General features: G+C 35.8%; 1 protein-coding gene across 4 annotated transcripts in view; it reads left to right on the top strand.

Moving 5' to 3' along the window:
* The window catches only part of LOC117972622 (WD repeat-containing protein 7-like), a 218,604-nt gene extending 214,015 nt beyond the window's left edge, over window positions 1-4,589 (top strand). For all 4 annotated transcript variants that reach the window (XM_058995394.1, XM_058995386.1, XM_058995407.1 and 1 more), the window contains one exon: window positions 1,105-4,589. In XM_058995394.1, coding sequence (XP_058851377.1) covers window positions 1,105-1,308 — 204 coding nt within the window. In that variant the 3' untranslated portion in view covers window positions 1,309-4,589. The remainder of the gene's footprint in view (window positions 1-1,104) is intronic.
* The last annotated feature ends 14,493 nt before the right edge of the window (window positions 4,590-19,082 follow it).

Genomic DNA, 19,082 nt, shown 5'->3' with positions numbered 1-19,082 from the left:
TAATTACAATATTTACTGTTTTTTCCTCTTATGATTATATGATCTAAGTGCAGTTTAGTGCAATTATATATATATATATATATATATATATATATATATATATATATATATATATATATATAGTAACACAGTGGGGGAGGGGGTTAATCCTTCCTCGCTTCGGTCGCTCAAGCGTATCAAGAGAAAAAAAAAGGTACTGTGTGTAGTTTTTGTTGTGTTTGTTTTAACAGGAAAACAGTTTAGCTGTCCTGTTTTTAGTTAGGTTCCTGGTCTGTTTAGTTAGTGCTCGAGGAGAGCTAGGTGTTTGTTTTCGTTTTAATTTATTTTTGTTTATTAAAAATAGATTGTAAGCGCTTAAACTCCATTTCTCTGTGTGCTCGGTCTGTTTGAAAGAGGCAACGAACATGAGTGAGTGGTTGCTCAATCACAATATATATACTGTGTATATATATATATATATATATATATATATATATATATATATATATATATATATATAATTACATAAATGTCCAGTATATCAGTATTGGGCCACCTTTCTTGTCAATTAAAGACTACCCAATATGGAAATAATACATGCATGACTTCCTGGGACCTGTGCTTGGCATTTCCCTCTTACTATGGCTCTGGTTGGCAGCTTTTATAAAAAGGATTAAGGATTGTATTTAAAAAGTATATTTTCTGGAGGCTTTTTCTTCAGTTGACAAACAAAATATCACAATATTTTGCAAGATTTGGCAGTCTGAGGTTTTTACCTTTTGGCACTGATTTCATATAGACAAAAAGGATACTTTTGTATGTAGATAGGTCACTTTGCCACATTATGAAGTTCCACACACACAAGCATAGAAAATGTGTAATTATGTTTGAATGTAAAAAATACCATATTGTTTTGTATATAGCACACATACATGAGTATTGGCCATGTTATTCCCATAATTAACTGCTTGCATACTTCATACCAGTGTGTATTTTTTCTTAATAATACTATATTTGAATAAAATCATCTTGTGAATAAAGCAAAGCGGAAGAAAAAGCTGTAAATACACAAAAAATGACCTTACATATTGCTATGCATTCTCTTTTGTTTGTTTTTTTTCTTAGATGAACACATCATTACTGGGGAGCATTGGCATGCTGAACTCTGCCCCTCAGCTGCGCTGTATTAAAACATACCAGGTTCCTCCAGTCCAGCCCGTCTCCCCCGGCTCCCAGAATGCATTAAAGCTGGCACGACTGATCTGGACCTCCAACCGCAATGTCATCCTGATGGTCCACGATGGCAAGGAGCACCGTTTCATGGTCTGAGGACCGGGCAAGACCACTAAATCATCACAGGAACCGCAGGCTGTGGTCCTCGCCGACCATGTAGTCTAGAAAATAGTGTTTGCACTTTTTGGTTGTTTACATCAAGGTTATAATTTTTTTAAGGTTAAATATACTTTCAAACCTGTTTCAGAGACTAAAAGTTATTGTTTATAGACAGTCTTATACAAATGGTCTTTCGTTCAGGTTTTACTGTAAATTGGTTTAAAACTTTTTTTTCATTCCAAAAAAGAAAAAGAAAGGGGCAATGATAATCGTAGAGAATAAGAAAAATGCAAAAGAAAATGGTCATTAATAAAGGTACATGTAAAAAAAAAGCATATCAAATTATATAAAATATTATCAAGACTGCATAATTTACTTGTGATCTAGACTCATCTGTGCTGTGTAATCTTAAGTTATGATTTGTTTTTATTGTTAATAGATGAAATCCTATCAATGGCTCCATGTGACACAATACATATATTTAACCACCCAAAGAGCCAGTAAGATGAGCGTAGATTGGTTCTCGGTTGTCCATCTATTGCTGAGGCAGTTGAGCATTAATGCAAAATGTGTATTTCAAAAGTAATATATATCCACCCTGTGACGGATCAGATATGATTAATCTGCTTTCTTCCATGTCATGCAATACCTTGAGCTGCTTTCTTCTGCAGCTTCTCGCACTTCATGTTAGCAAAGGAAGGAATTATTTCATTCTTGGGACACTGATCGAATGCAGAAAGCTGCTGCTTTTTTTCCTTTCTAGGTGTATAGTAACAATCAAGCAAGGTTCTGTAAGAATGTGTTTGCTGTGAATGCCCTTGTTTTAAGCAAAGCTTCAAGTTTAACAAAAGTTCAGAAAGGCTTATAACTCCTGAAAGCAAAGCAAACAATATTTTTTACATCAGTATGCCATTGTTTTAATTAGCAGATAATTCACTACTTAAAAACAGGGCTACATTAAAGTTAATAACTAAGGCTACATTTACATCTCTGAGCATAACCATTTTCTTACAAGTCTTGTATCATTCCTCTGATGTTTTCTTTAGTTTTCTCTGAGTTTAGATTTCCTGACTATTTTCAGGTTGTCTATCTAATCCTTTCGAGATTGTATCCCTGTTCAACAAGAATCTGCAGAAAAAAAATGATGATGCAATAGTTTAATATTTTTTCTAAATGTTTACCACTTGTCTTTTCACTGCTGTTCTGAGAAACAGTCCAGTTCGGCTATCACTGCTGATGTCAGTTGTTTGGAAGGATTAAGAATGGTCTGATATATTCAAAACCAAATTGTTCACCATGAAGTGGGTTTGCAATCATCGAGCATAAAGAAAATATTCTGGAAGAAACCAGGCTCTGCAATTTAGATGTCTGGAGCTTGACTTGTTATATTTTGTTCTATATAATTGTTGAATACTAATTGAGAATTTAAGATATAATATCACTTAAAATAAGCCTATTCTGTCACTGAATGCAATTCAATAGTGATGCTTAGCTGTGGTATAAATATGCATGCTTTCCATGTAAAGCTGAACTATTGTAAGGCCGCTTTCTCAATAAGGTTGAATAAACTGCAGTTCAGCAAGTTTATTGTAACTACAGATGTGGTGTATGTGTCTTAAACTCCCCTTTTTAAATGGGTACTATATTCAACACCACCCTTTCCAGATTAGAATGCCAGTGCTAATATTATGATCATATCACTTCATGCTCTACACCTACAACCCAATGCAAATTCACCACATTAACCAAATGTCAGGTTGCACGGGAAGGCTGGATATGTTTTTCAAACCTTTCTGCACCGTCCAGGGGGCAGAACCACATTGGTGTGTTTATCCCGTTTTGCAGCTGTGTATAAATGAAGGAGGTGGGGAATGTTGCAGAAGCAACTGAACTTGAGGTCATAACCTAACAGAAGCAAATATTACTGTAGCCATATGTTTACATCTTTATTTCATCACCAACTTTCCATTTCCTTTGACTTTGTAACCCAACCATCATTGACATCAACAACAGGCAGCACCAGGAAAGGTGGCAGACATGCCAAACAGGCTGAGCTGCCTGAATCCTATGGCTACTTATAGGACTGCAAATTCCCTATTAGCAATCCTGTTAAGTTCCTCTCCCCTAGAGATAATTCCTTAACAACAGGAAAGAATACGCCATTTACACTTGCCACTCACAGATGAAATGTTGTAGCTGATATCAATGGTAAAGTTCTCAAGGCACCTGTTTATTGTAACAGCTTTCACTGCTGCAGTAAATGAAATCAGTTTTGCAAAGTGTGCTGCTGCCATTTACCCATTGAAAGTCAGACCATATTGTAGTTGGACAGATTTGGAAGTTTTAATATTATGTACAGTATCCTGAAAACTAGACTTTAGCTGTACGCTGTCAGTGAAACTCCAAACCAATTACATTTCTGACCCGAACAGCAGTTTACCATAAAACTAAGTTAGATATCTTGCCAGAATTTACATTTCTTAATTTCTTAATTTCTTAATTGGATTTTTCTCAGTATTTTATGAGGGCTGTTTCCTACCATATATGCATCCTTACCATAGACTGCATTTGTAAATAGTGATTTGGTACAGGAGCTGAACAATAAAACTATTTAAATTAAAATGGATATTCATACAAACCAATATCAATTTTAACAGCTCAATGACTGGAGAAATTACCTGATAAACCAGTGTTAATCATAACAAATGTTGTTTGGTCAGAATGTACTGTAAGATGGGCACATTCAATTGCAAAATTAATTTTCAACAAATTAACCAATATGAAAATCCCAAGTCCTGTACATCATCTCCACCTTCTTGCAACATCTCTCAAAATGCAGTTCTATACAAAGTTAATTACAAGCTCTCTGCATTATTCCAAACAGATGCTGAAAGGAAAATCCCCACAGTTGTACTCTCAGACCCTGCACCTTTGCATTGTTAATGCTCAGCTCTCAAAGTCAAATTTGTATTGTCACTCCTGTGTAAGCTTTTAGTGTGTTATTGATTTGTTATTACTGTATTTGGAACTGTCCTTGTAAATGTAGATATATAAGTGGCTTTATTGTCAATATATTTGTTTGAGATGTGACATTACATGATAATACTCATATGATAATATACAGTAGTAGCTATGGAAGACACTTCACTGTACATGGCAATATTGTGTGTGTGTGTGTGTGTGTATCTGGGCTATCTATGATTTTACTGAATAAATACTGTAAATGTTATGTTACTTTATGTTGTGTGTACACCCAAATAAAATAAATATAAACAAAACGTACAAAATATTTCACAATATTGTGCCCTTCATGCAACCAGTCACACATCTTATTTCTAAGCAGTCAATGTGCTTTGAAATGTGCTTTTCTGGCCTGAGTATCAACGAGATACATATAGCTATAATTTACAGACTGAAAAAAACTCAATAGTAATGAAAAGTCACCCCACAATCACACTGTGGCAAGCAGGCAGCAGTTGTGTTGCTAATACAAACAGTGAACCTACATCCAAAAGTCAATGTAGCTTAAAGTAAATATTATTAGGTATGAAAGTTTACTTTTGTTGTGCTTATCTTTGTTTTGTACATATTTCACCTTTTCTTGGATGTAATGTTTCGTCTCTTACTTGCTGTTTGAACATTAAAATCATGATATATCTCCCTTGCATCCAAACACCCCAGTTTTCTTTATTAGGCATAACGAACTTTACAGTAAACTGCATTCTTTTCCTCTGACGTGATTTCCTGGTGCACCAAAAATGTCCTGTGAAGGGTATGTTTCCGTCCAGATCTGAGTGACGTGCGGTGCTTGGCAGAAAGCTTCCTGTTTGACAAGTAATGCCAGCACTAATATATCATTATTGTAGAATAATTAGTTTCAGATTTTATTTTAAATAGCACTTTGATGTAGTCTTTTTTTTTTCAAAGATATTGTGTAATTTTAGGAAGATTAATATTAGGGAGTAAAAGAGACATGCAAGTAACATTTTTTTTTTATTATTATTATTATTTTAAATGTATTTGTAAACTACGTTGTGGTCTATGATTTTATGTAGCCTACACCTAATTATCCTATTTCTTTAAGTGGTTTATTGTATGAATATTTTCTTTTAAAATAAATTACTATTTGCGGTTTACAAAATATTATGTACACAAACATCATATAGACTATAGAGACGGAGTAATCGAGTGGTCCGGACAGCAGTTTAATGTGTTAAAAAAAATACAAAAACTCATATAATGATAATTATTCCTGTTGCGCCTAACTTCTCACTGTTACATAAGTAAATATATAGAAATAGTAATATTGTATCGTGGAAACTTACTTCAGAAGCATATGTGCAATAGTAAACTTTTTTGGTTAAACTATCAGACTTATAAATATTCCCTTAAACGTCCTTGCTCTTATTGGGGAGATCCTGTAGATTTTATTGAGCTGTATATAAACAGTATAGATCAATGGTATAACTAGCCTATTTATACCCAATTTGTGATTTTCTCAATTGTCTTAGGAGTGGTCACTTGAAACATTGACACTTTATTTAGTTGTGTGTGACCTGTTAATGTTTTCCAGTTAGATTTTTGTACGCAAGATAAGTAATGAAAATCGTATTGACCAAATATCAAATTGTACTCTGCATGAATGGTTCCTTTTGCTGATCAGCATAATTGAGAATTAGGCATAGACTGCATTGTGTCCATTCCTCAGGACTTGCTTGGTTTAAGAGTTATGATCAGATATCAGTTTTAATAAGCTGTGCTTTCATCATCATGGATTTTTCGCTTTCAGTACGTGGTTTTTTTGTCTGACCATTTTTCAGTTTTGTTTGGGCCTCACTCCTCACAACATAGGCTTAACCCTTGAAATATCGGAAGATTTCCTAAAGTTATACAGAAATCTTAAATCAGTTTTCAGTTTTAAAATGTTTAATGGCAGCTTGGCTGGTTGCAATGCAAGAGTGTAAAAGGTTTGCTTTAATGACCAAAGCAGGCTGATTAAGTAGAGCCTGTGAATTCATTAAACATCATGGCCTGACCCAGTGTGATATAATAATAGGCTAGTAACTGTCTTTCACTCAGGATCAGAGGACATATCAGCTGAAAATGCCCGGAAAGGACATGACACTAATAGGAAGATAAAGCTAGCCACTGCAGGCTGAACTTTCACCTTTCGTCCCTGCAGTAGAGAGACGTGGCTGATGCTGAAAAATCAATACTTTGGAGTCAGATGGGAAATATTTCTAGCCTCTAACTAGAGCATGTGTTCTGACAAGGCCAAGCTAATCCACACAACAAAAGAGAAAGAGAAAAAAGGGAGTCATTCTTAAAGCTTGACACTTCAAGGTGTTTCTACACAATGGCGCAGGGAGAGAAAGAGCGTCAATAAGCACAAATACCAAAGGTCAGTGGCAAAGTAAATGAATATCAAAACAGTGGGATCTGTTCTGAGCAAAATGAACCTGTCGGACGACGTATGTATGCATTTAAAAGAAAAAAGATAGAACAATAAAATAAAGTAATGATCCAAACATTGTTTGTTTATTGTGCAATATTCATGTAGCACTGAGAGCTCTTGCAAATGCCTCATTCTCAGTATTGGAATGCAGCATCAAACGCTTGTTTTCAAGCACTGTCAATTTGTAATTGGTTTTCTATAGAATGCAATCCAAAGGAAGTGCAGTGTAGGTCCTGAACCTGAATAACATTGAAAGCTTTCTTTTCAAATATTTCATTATAAACTCTATATTACATATTGGAATGTTAAAACACTAAACATAGGTATTTCAGTATGGGATAAACAACAACAAAAAATGTTTGAATGCAGTACCAGTAAAGCAAAGAACTAGATGATTTCATCAACGATTCAACATGTTCTACTATTAATCTCAGACTATCTTACCTAAATTCCAAGACAAAGTGCTTATTGGGTCTAAAACCAGCCATTTGAGTTGTTTGTGAGGCTTAAAGCATTATTTATTTTAATAAAACTGGTTGTTTATCCCTCAACTGAGTTGTTACTGTGGATTTGCCCATACTTTCTTTCCCTAATCAAAAATGTTATTGAATAGTAGCAACTACTCATCATAAAAAGGTTTTAAGTTTTGGTGTCACCACTTTGATCAGTATAATGACAGCGTGGAACAGTTTCAACTGAAACATGTCCTCCCTCTGATTCTGGAAATGAAAAAGCCATGCCCAGTGTGGTGCCTCAGCATATCAGTGTGCTTCTGGCTTCACTGAAGTCAGCCAGCTCATATCCAGCGCTGACATTTCAGATGGTGTCTAATCTGATCCAGGCGATGCAAAAAGGGTTTTCCAGGGGTTTGGTGATGATGGGAGGGGAGTGGCTTTCCTTTGTGAGGAAATGTGGCTTTACCCCAAGGGAGAGAACAAAAAAGAACTGGGAAATTATTACCAATCATGTTGCTGCAAGCCACAGCTGGGCTGCTGATAAGGAGAAAAATATAATTCTATTTTATTTCCTGTATTAAGATAAAGCACAGGAGCAGGGTAGTCTGGGTCAGTACATGGATAAGGACCACTTAAGTGTGGACACAGTACTACAAGACCTGGGTGTCAGCAAGTGACCATAGAAAGGAGGGTGCTGGTGATAGTATTGTGGATATTTCAATTGCCAATGTATTTATTTAACCAGGATAAACCCATCCATATTATTGCAAAAAACAATCATGGTTAAAACTTAAATCTATATAACTTTTGCACAGAGAAATAAGAAACAAGACGTCTATAGTAACAGATCATCACACATATGTATGGTTGGGTTCTATGTCCACTCACATGACTCCTGGTGTACCCTTATAGAAGCCTCACATAGTAAAAGCATAGCAAAGTGTAATAAAGGATATTCAAGCATTGTAAAGCACAGAGATGTATGGTAAAACATATTAAAAAAAACATAGCTACCAGGGTAAGCTATAGTAAATGCATAGCATAACCATGGAGAAAGTGCAAAAATGCCTTTCAAAAATACAGTGGTAAACTTTAAAGATACCATCCAGGCTTATATCGACCTGCTACATCATCAGCTGACCACAGCCCCCCTCATCAGCACACTCACACACATAGATATTTACTAGGGTGCAGAGAGTTTTGACATGTGCCACAATTACCACATTCGGACAAAGGCTCACACTGTGATATGCAGAAATCTAATTCTAAAATACCACAGATACAAAATTGTTCCACCAGCTGGCACTGTGTGCTAAACAAGAACTGCAAGAACAGTCAGTGAATTAATGTTGAACAGCTGTATTAAACTCATTTGGACGGGTCTTTTTACACCCAGATCAAGCCTCAAAAAAGTCTTAGGAATACTATGGTAAAAAAAAAAAAAGAATGGTAAAAACCATGCTTGGAGGAAGTGGAACCCTGGGTGGAGGAAGGTACTGTAGCTATATTTAATCAAGGGCAACAGCAGCAGGTTCCTGGAGATATGCAATTCATAAATCAAATGATAAGGGGGTGATCACTTTAATGAAGGCAAGTTCTTATTGGCCAAGAGCTGGCACTGACAGGCTGTGGTAACTGTGATTGGTCACAGCCAATCACAGCTACAGCTCAACCATCACCATGCTGCAACCTGTGTGAAAATCTGCAGTCACATCAATGTTCCTCAGATTCAGCTTACTGTGATTTATAAATGGCAAAAATCATTGGATATTTCATCCTGACTCATTTTGTTAAATCCTTACTCTGTTGCAAATGTACCAAACATGCGCAATGCTGTTAGGGACTTTTTAGGGAATGCTTTGCGGCAGCAGTTTTTCTTTGTGGTTCAAGCTTAGATGAATAAATTTGCAAAAAGGGCCGAAGATAGTGCAAATGAGGGTTCTCAAATATTACAATGAGATGCCGACAATTGCAACTCTTACAATTGCATCAATTTGGCATTTCCCAGTCCGCTTTTTCTCGTTGCCAGTTGTGCTATAGATGTTACCCTTTGGGTACCCTCTGCTGCAGCAAACCACAACTTAACTCCCGCTATTTATTTGAACAATGTCGCACGACTCTCACAATGTGAAATGCTAGAGATCTCACTAAGAAGACGCAACAAATACATTTACGGCTCTCTTCATTAACATATTTTCTCTTCGTGCATGCGACAAAATGCTAAGTGTCACAACAAAAATTATTATTATTATTATTTGTTTATTTAGCAGGCGCCTTTATCCAAGGCGACTTACAGAGACTAGGGTGTGTGAACTATGCATCAGCTGCAGAGTCACTTACAATTACGTCTCACCCGAAAGACGGAGCACAAGTGACTTGCTCAGGGTCACACAATGAGTCAGGTACATATCTTCCTGTAGACACACTGAACATTGTGTGGTGTGAAGTACGAAATTATGGTTGTGATCTTTTAACAAAGAAATAACCAAAACATTTCTACTGAATGTTATCTAAACCTTTGCTTATATCCACCCTATAGCGTTTACCTATCGGTAGCTATTGATCAGTTCTAAATTAATTACAATATCCTTGCTTAATCCATAGGGCAACAAGGCTGACTTTGCCATTCCCAGAAAGGATGGTGTCTTTACTGGCATTTTGATGAAGTGAGCAAATCAGCACGTTACATAGCAAATAAATGAGGGAAAAGGAATGCTGTATCTTTTAAAAAACAGCTAGTGGTCATCCAGCTCCTTAGGATGTGCCAGAAGGCTGACAGAAGCCGCTCTTTCGACCCCAATCAGTGTCCAGTAGGAAGAGGGCCAGCTGTAGATTCTATCTCAAGGTGATAGTCACCTCTGACCTTTCTGCAGTCCTAGTACCCACTGGCCATCCATCATATGGTCACTCGCCAGCAACCTCTTTAACTATTTTACAGTCAGCGAACATTAGCTATTGATTTTATTGATTGAAGTCTGCATCTGCTGCAAACCGAAGGCGCCTATCTCAGCTCCCCAGCACTTTTCTTTCTTCGTCCTTTGATTTTTACCTCAATCTACTTATCTGTGTCCCTAGCTTTGAGAGGGCTGGTACACTGCAGCACAGAGACTAGATGGCATACTACAGGGAATTAGCAGATGGTATAGCTACCCACTGAACCACACAGATTTCAGGGCCCATTGTGCCAGTAAAAACACTGCTAACTCCTTTTGAGGTGGTGTAAACAATGGGTTCTATCTCTATTGTGTCTGAGCAGATGAAGGTAGTTGTGTTGTGCTCTAGGGGGGAGGTACTTTGGTAGCCATCTTGATAGAGGTTAGATGTATCTCAAGATAGCTACAGTCAATCTTACCACTCTAAACTAAAGCAGGTCAGAGATACTGTTGAATTACATGATACTTGGAACAAATCAGCCTGAAAGAATTACTGCCATCTAACAGGCAATTGCCATATTACACCTTTGCTTTGGATATTTATATTACTACAAACAGTCTATAAAATATTAAAGAGACAAAGCAGACAACGACATTGTAGATACTTTAAATCACACCAATGTTGTAAATAAACAGAGGTCTTAGAAAGCATGCTGCCTCTCGTATGCTTAGTTCTTATGGTAAAATACAGAACACTTTACATTTCACAAGCTGACCAACTGACCCTTATTTATTAACCTACAAGTACATTCAATTAACCTTGATGGTTGTTCTGTAAAAATCCTAGTAGTAGATAGCCAACATTATTTTACTCCCTGTATGCATGTTTGTGTATGCTTCTTAAACATATTCTTATTTCAATGGTTGTAATGGTTTGTCTATGGATAATATTATACAATCACTTGTTATCAAGTGCAAACTTTATCAGCTTTGATATATTTTTTTCTTTATTATTATTATTATTATTATTATTATTATTATTATTATTATTATTATTATTATTGGTACTAGTAGTAGTATTTTTTTCAGGGTTTTTTTGGCAATAGAAGGTACACAGTTAGACATGGCACAGATCCACTTCACAGCAAGCATCCTAGCAACACCTCATTGCTTACTTTCTTATAGCAAGCATTTAAGTAAGAGTATCCATTAATGTAAAATTTTTAAGTATAGACAACATTGAATTCACACGTTTGTCAGATAACACATTTAAATGAAATTTGTTAACTTAAATTAAAAGCCAAGTATCTAAAGCAATTATCTAGTAGTAGTAGTATTAACATGTTAACATGTTTTAACCTTTTATATAGTAGTTTTTAAATGCAGGGAAATTGAGGCAAACAACTGCATTGACTAAAGTGAGTTATTTGACCAGTTTAGCTTTATTACATAATCCACATGTAAATAATTCACTTTACCCCTTTGCTTGTATATTGGGGCAATGCAGGACCTGGGGATTAGTGGTTTGGATGACTGACTAACACTGGCAGATGTCAATGCAGCTTGCAGAAGCATGATTTAATCGGGTCTACAATAAAAATGATTTTATGAGGTAAAGTTTGGAAAGAAAACAGTAAAACGGAATGTCCCCTCAGGGGTGTGACAGCTTGTTTTTTTGTTTTGTTTTTTATACAAAAGACATTGCCACATAACCTGTACTAATACTACATTTTACAAGATTTTGTTTTATTTTATTTATTTATTTACTGGGAGTTAGTGTACAGTTTGTAATCAAGATATAGATGATAACCCCTTATTCCACACATATTAAACAAAAATGTAATTTCAATGTAACAGGTTGTAATTGTTGCAAGGATTAATTTTATGACAAAATAAATAATATCTAATGCTATCAGTACTATATATATATATATATATATATATATATATATATATATATATATATATATATATATGGGAAAGAGATTTGTGGGAAAAAAATACTTAAAATAATACTTATTTGTTTTATTAATTATTGTATTATTATTTTCCTGGGAACTTTTCCTCTGAAAATCAATTATTTTCATGGAGTCAGGTGTCTCACAGATGGGAACAGGACACAATTGATTTTGTTGACTGTCTAGCATTTGTAATTTTGTGTCAGGCTCAAGAATTTTATCAATCTGTTATATTTGTTTAAAATCTCATCTCTGCTAAGTGCCATTGTTATTCATTAGGCCTAATAATGCGTTACAGCAAAAAGGGTGCGGAATCACCTTACAAAATATATTTTGTATTTGTTTCCGCCGCGTAATGCCTCTTTTACAGACAAAAAAAGTATTTGTAATGCATCATCTGTTCTAGATTATGGTACGGATAACTTTATTTACAGCATTTAATCTGTATTGTTTTTTTTATGTTTTTAAACTCACGGCCTACCGATCATTTAAAGCCCTAGAATACCCACAATTAGGCCTACAGGATATAATGTCCAGATCTCTCCTCACAGAAAGCCGTTGCTCAAATTAGATTATTTATTGTTATTTATCATTTTGTATGTATAACTAGGGTAACTTTTAACACCAGCATTCTAGCATTTTATTTGATTGTAGACGTGTTATTTATAGTTTATGAAACTAAAAGATTATTATTATTAGTAGTAGCAGTATTGTTATTGTTGTTGTTATTTCATACATATTTATCATTCCATACATATTTATGTAGATTTTTGGGTTTTCGTGGTGTAAGCTTTCTAAACAAATATTAATTTTGAAAAACCGTACAAAAAGTTTAAAATTCCTTCTGTTTAAAATAATCTCTTTAGACAGTTGTATTTATTTGATAGATATTTTTGTTTATAGATATCTAAGTCATAAAGTTTAATTTAGGTATTACGTGCTCTATTTAATTGTGTTCAGTTATTTATTTATTTATTTTTTTTAATTTCTTGACATTATGAGAAGGCATGTGAATTATTATTATTTATTTCTTAGCTGACACCCTTAACCAGTGCAACTTACAATTGTTACAAGATATCACATTATTTTTACATACAATTCCCCATGTATACAGTTGGGTTTTTACTGGAGCAATCTAGGTAAAGTACCTTGCTCAAGGGTACAGCAGCAGTGTTTGGGATTGAACCCACAACCCTCCGGTCAAGAGTCCAGAGCCCTAACCACTACTCCAAACTGCTGCCCCCTACTCCAAACTGCTGCTATTAATCTGTGCAAAATATTTCAATATAGCTGAATGGAACTAATGAATATTGTCATCAAGTAATACTGAAAATGATTGTAGCACAGAACACCTTTCACCCAAATCATCATCACCTTCTTCTTCTTCTTCTTCTTCTTCTTCTTCTTCTTCTTCTTCTTCTTCTTCTTCTTCTTCTTCTTCTTCTTAAATATAAATGTATGCTGCAATGAAAATAAAATCTTTTTTTGTATTGAACATTTCATTGATTTAGAGTATTGAATATGTATTGTGATTATTTCAATCTGTTAATGTCTCATAATAATGATGCAGCATCTTTGACTCTACAGATCCATTAGAGAGAGAGAATGAATAAATCAAGAGTACATCCTAGCTGAATATTATGGACTAGTCATTAAACAGAGATAGAGCTAAACAGAAAGATTTATGATGGGATATAGTTGGATTTTTATAATGGGATCAGATTCAATCTGGTTTTGCTGGGGGTGGGGAGAGGGGTCACAGGCCATGACACTGGGGTCAAAAGTCAGGGCCACATGGGACTATGGTCAGTTGTTTAGTGTCCTATCTTTCTAAACATTGAGCTTTTTGAATGATTAAAATGAAGCACAGGAAAAAGAACGTTACTGGTAATTATTGTCCCCATCACCCACTGGTACACTGATAGTGCATAATACGATTTACAGAGGGGGGGGGGGGGGGGGAGTCGTTTCATTGGCCAGGAGGCTAAGAAGAATTAGTTCTATTCCTCATCCATTTAGTGGATGAGGTTCATCATTACAGTTCTTCCTTTAGCTGAATGCAAGGTGCTAGGATTTTTAGTTAAAGATACACACATCCAATAATTATGAGCTGTTGCATTTGGAATTACCCATTATAGTGTTCAAGGTTTCCCAGTGCTTGCTGGGTGATTGTGTGCAAGTTCCATGTTGTATTTGTTTTGATTCATTTTTTGCTTTGAGATATACAGTATATGAAAGCTCAAAGATTTTGAGCTGTTGCAGTTGAGTTTCAATATGCTGTATTTGCTGTATCTTGCTGTTTAGGCTTATTTTTGGGATTCTCCATTATTCAGTGCATTTCCACATTTCCGACTTCTCTTCACCCCCAACTTCCTGCATGGAGATTCTATAAAATGCTTCCCCACTGCTGTATTTACCTGCACCATATGTGGAATTTCACATCGTGTGAAATAATAATAATGCTGTTTTTGTATAGGTTTTTCTAATCCACTGTTTTAGTGCTTTATAAGGTTATAACATTTTTATTAAGCAGTTAATGGTTTTTGATTAATTAGGATGAACTTTGCATAAAACACAACTAACAAAGGAATCTAAGGGTGTTTGTTCTGTATGACAGAAAAATATAACTGAAATGTTACTTATATAAAACTAGCAAGAAACAACACTGTTGTATCAATGGCCAGCAATACTCCATTGCACGGGTGTTAAAACTATCAATATATGAATTGTGGTAAAGTAACGTACTTATGCAACCTAGCACTTGATAGCCCTATCTTAAATCTCCAAGGGCACACTAACAGAGGCTGTTGACACCATGATAAATAACTTTGGCTTGATGTCTTTTAAATTGTAGTTATAGGATTTAAATATGGATTTTAAAAGAATTACACTATACTCTTACCATTGTAATATGCTTGATGTGCAAATAACAAGGCTAAACGAACATTCATTCATTAACAATAATATTATATGTTTGTATATTCTCACAGACAATATCCTGCTGGCTGCCCCCCCTTTCAAATTGTGCAGTTCATATTAACAAAGACGACAAGTGACCCACTCCAGACCAGCATTAGGATAATATAACCTTGTGACCTGCTGAACTAAATTTAAAACCTGTCTTATTTTTCTTGTTCTACAGTATCAGCATTGCGTCCATCATTTGCTTCCCAGTTTTTGACCATGCTCATTATAAAGTTGCATTATTAAATACTAAAAGGCCTGAAAGAAATAAATTGTAGTCACAAATTTAGCGCCATAGGACCAGAATGTTACATAACTTGAATTGCATTGTGAAATTGAACAGCCCAATGGATGTATTCTCTTATCAGTAACATTAGGAGGTATTATGTAACATTTCGCTTTGTCCAAGTCTTGGTAATTATCATAAAACTGCTGTTCCGGATTCTGACCCCTGTCGCTGAGATGAGATGATGGTAAAAGCTCTATGACCACGAATACAGACGAGCCCAGCTCTTTTGCATAGTGGTTAAGACACTCACTTGCTGTATGCAGGGTCGCCAGTTTGCACCCAGCCTCCACCGTGTTACACAAACCTTCTGGATAATGTCCGAGCTAACTGGAATCAAATAATTTCAATTCAGCATATTCTGTAATAATAATATTTTCTTCTTAAGGTGTGTCATATATGTATGTCTGCAGTTCCAGTGCCATAAACTGCACTACACGGCTGTTGTTTTTTGTTACCAGTTGTACAGTATTACAGTAGCACTCAATGTCCAATTAGTGTTGAAAGTATTCCAGTCTGTTCAGGTCACTATAGACTAGCATGCTCCATCTACCTGTACTCAGAGGGGATCTATTTTTTTCTGCAGAGGTTTAGACGGGAAAAAGCATGAGCAAAGCAAGATAAACTTGTAACAAAATACTGTTCTTCTTGGGTATGGTTTTTATACCGCAATATTTCTGGGAACCTGATCTCTCTTCAGTGCCCCATGCCAGTCCCTGTAGGTGCTCAAAGCGACATAGCTTCTGCCGGCTGGGAGTCTGAGAGTCAGTGGTTTTTTTTTAGCTGTTTGGATGGATTATATAAAGTTTGCTGCTGGTTTCTTTAAGCAAAGATTATGTGACTGGTTTTGTACTTTCATGCTTGGTTTTTTTAAGAGTTATGTTCTCATTATTGTGTTACCATCTTGCATCACCTTATACACTACTGCATCATAGGAAGAACAGGTATGAACGGTCTCTTTTGTCAGTCCAGGTTCCTGTTTATATCTCAAGGTTATGTTCCTTGTAACATATTGGGCATGTAACATATTCTTCTGCTCCCTGAGAGCTCTGTAATTGCTTGTGCCAATGAGCCTGGGTCTTTGTGCATTGTTTAAAAAACCTGTTTGCGTAGTGTGTGCTCACACCAGCCCTGTTACAAGTGCATCAACTCAATCACATGAACCAGCTTGTGATGGAGGCCTGAAATCTAACACCATTCTGTTTCAGGCACTAAACCCTCTGGCAAGGAACTATAGTTAACAGAGGGCAGACACTCCTGAGCGTATCATATGGGGGTCTATTACTAACACTGTTTAGATCACTAAAATTGGTATACCAAGATAATGAAAAAAACTACGAGTGCACAGTAGTCTCTGAAGTGCATTTCTATATGCAGAACTAAAACACCAGGTGGGTTCCTGTTTGAATGATTTAAATAAATAGAAGGTGGTATTTAGAGCCATCACCATGTAGATCTATTGAATAGACCCTCGTGATATGTGTACTGTTGTGTTTCATATTGTTGGGCAAATTAATGGAAACCTATGTCTTGCTTTCTGCTGTTTGATTTAGGAGGTTAACACACTAACCTTTCACCTTTTCACCTTTCCACCAGTTTTGATCTGGCCTCGACAGTTGTATTTCTTTATTTATTTATTTCTTTGGGTAATTGGGATTGTAGTATATTTCCATTTATTTATTTTTTGTCAGTGTTCATAAAGCATAAGTGCATTTACTGTATGTTAATGCTTTTATAATATGGCTTCCTACAATAAACCCTTTGCATTTTTCTAGGGTCAGCAAATACAATTTACATTAAAAAGATGGATGTTATAGTTAAGCAGTGATTCACAGTGCTCCTGAGAATCAAGGCACCACTCATATTTAAGCCTTACTCAACCTTTAATGTTCTTTCCAAAAAGCCATCTGTGAATATAATACAAACTCTAACTCATGAGTTATTTAAGGAATGTCTACTTTGATGGATTAAATATCATTTTGTATGCTTGGAACTTTCTTGTTAAACAGGTCATTTTTTGGGTGTTTCATACTGTTCAATTAAAGTAACCCCAAAGACTGCATATTTTGGATTAGCATAAGTGTCGCATTGTATTTTCCTTCTTAATGACTTCAGGTTGGAGGCACTTAGAAACCCAAGAACAAGGCAATCTCCAATGTGAAACTGGTCAGGGCAATATGAACAGTGCTATTTGAAATCATAGCACACAAAATTATTGCACTTTTGACATTTGACAGCCATGTCTGTGAACAGGCCCTAGATTGAATACTTATGTGGGCTGTTGCCCTGCTGTCACCCTAGCACGGAGGAGTACTTCCAGGCCACAGGTCAAGCGCATTGTTTAACTCGTTTGGGAAGCTTGAAATTATACTTGATACTTGACCTGCATACAGGCAGGGGTTTCAAGCTCCAGAAATCTTGATCGTTTGCTTCTTTTAACCTTTAAATGCACTAATACTACTTGCTGCTGGTGGAGAGGATATGGTCAAGCAAATATTTGTCGATGATTCACCAACCAAAGCAACACATCTTAGTAACAGTGTTGCCTTTTTCTGAACTGCGCCATTGTAACCTACTTACCCCATGGTGGTAAGGCAAAGCAGTGGTGGAGCTCAGAACCAGAGTGCCTGGTAACTCTGCAAAATCACTTTCCCTAATGGATCCTACCTTTGTCCTGCACTATTGTTCTGAAGCAGAGAGAACTTAAGTAAATTGTTAATGTTTTGTTCGTTTTACATGATATGAGCCCTGGATGGATGACTTTAATTATACTGTATAATCAGAAACAGTATTTAAATCTATACATATTATTTGCTCTTTTGTATCACTCCAAATACCTAAGGTAATACTCAAACATCAAGGACTAGTTATGTGAAATTATGAGCCATTATTCAATTCAATATTGTCTTTATGCTATATGTCATTTCAAGTATGGCATGTGTTGACCCAGACACAGGAATGGAGTTTTCCAGCACGGTTGCGCTATTTTTTTAATAAACAAAACCAAACAAATACAAAATAAACACCTAGCTCTTATTCGAGCACTAACTAATATACAGACAGGAACCTAAACTAGCCCGCAGGACGGCTAAGCCATTTACCTGCCCAACAACAAAACACTCTGTTCTGTAAACTTACACTTGTTCTGTAAACTTTCACAACTGCTTGAAAGCAGAGCACTCCTTCTCCTCAGCAGCCCTGAGCAGACTGACTGCTTCTATTTTATACCCTGCACCTGGTCCTAATTTACAATTACCACCCAGGTGCAGGGGATAATTAAACAATAAAACAATTAACAAATTAAATTAAACAATAACTCAGAACAATTAAATTAAAACAAATGTGCATTCGCACATGTTTTTCCTGCAGGGAGGCTAAACCCCCTCCCTGCTGTGTTACTATATATATATATATATATGTTTTTAGACTAGTTTTATAAAAGAAAGACTATTACTTCCAGTGTATGTAGATACATTGGCATACTTACTAAATGAATGCATTTACGGCAGTTACAGAGTCATTCTATATATATTTCTTAAATGTTGAGCTCCTACGCTGACATACAGATGCGGTGCCAGTTGTTGAATCAATATAAACTATACTAAGCTTACCAACAGTGGTAGATCACTCCTATACTCCTCTTGGGGAATAAGAGCTCAAACATTGTGTAACATAAATACAAGTTCCCTGAATCTAACAGGGTGCATTAATCCATATCCATTCCTGTCTGCTTTGTTCTCTCAATAATGGTTTACATATTTTATACCACCACTAGGGAAC

The sequence above is a fragment of the Acipenser ruthenus genome, chromosome 2, assembly GCF_902713425.1.
Source record: "Acipenser ruthenus chromosome 2, fAciRut3.2 maternal haplotype, whole genome shotgun sequence".
NCBI lineage: Eukaryota > Metazoa > Chordata > Actinopteri > Acipenseriformes > Acipenseridae > Acipenser > Acipenser ruthenus.
The sequence above is the reverse complement of the archived record's forward strand: the minus strand, read 5'-3'. Positions and strand labels throughout refer to the sequence as shown.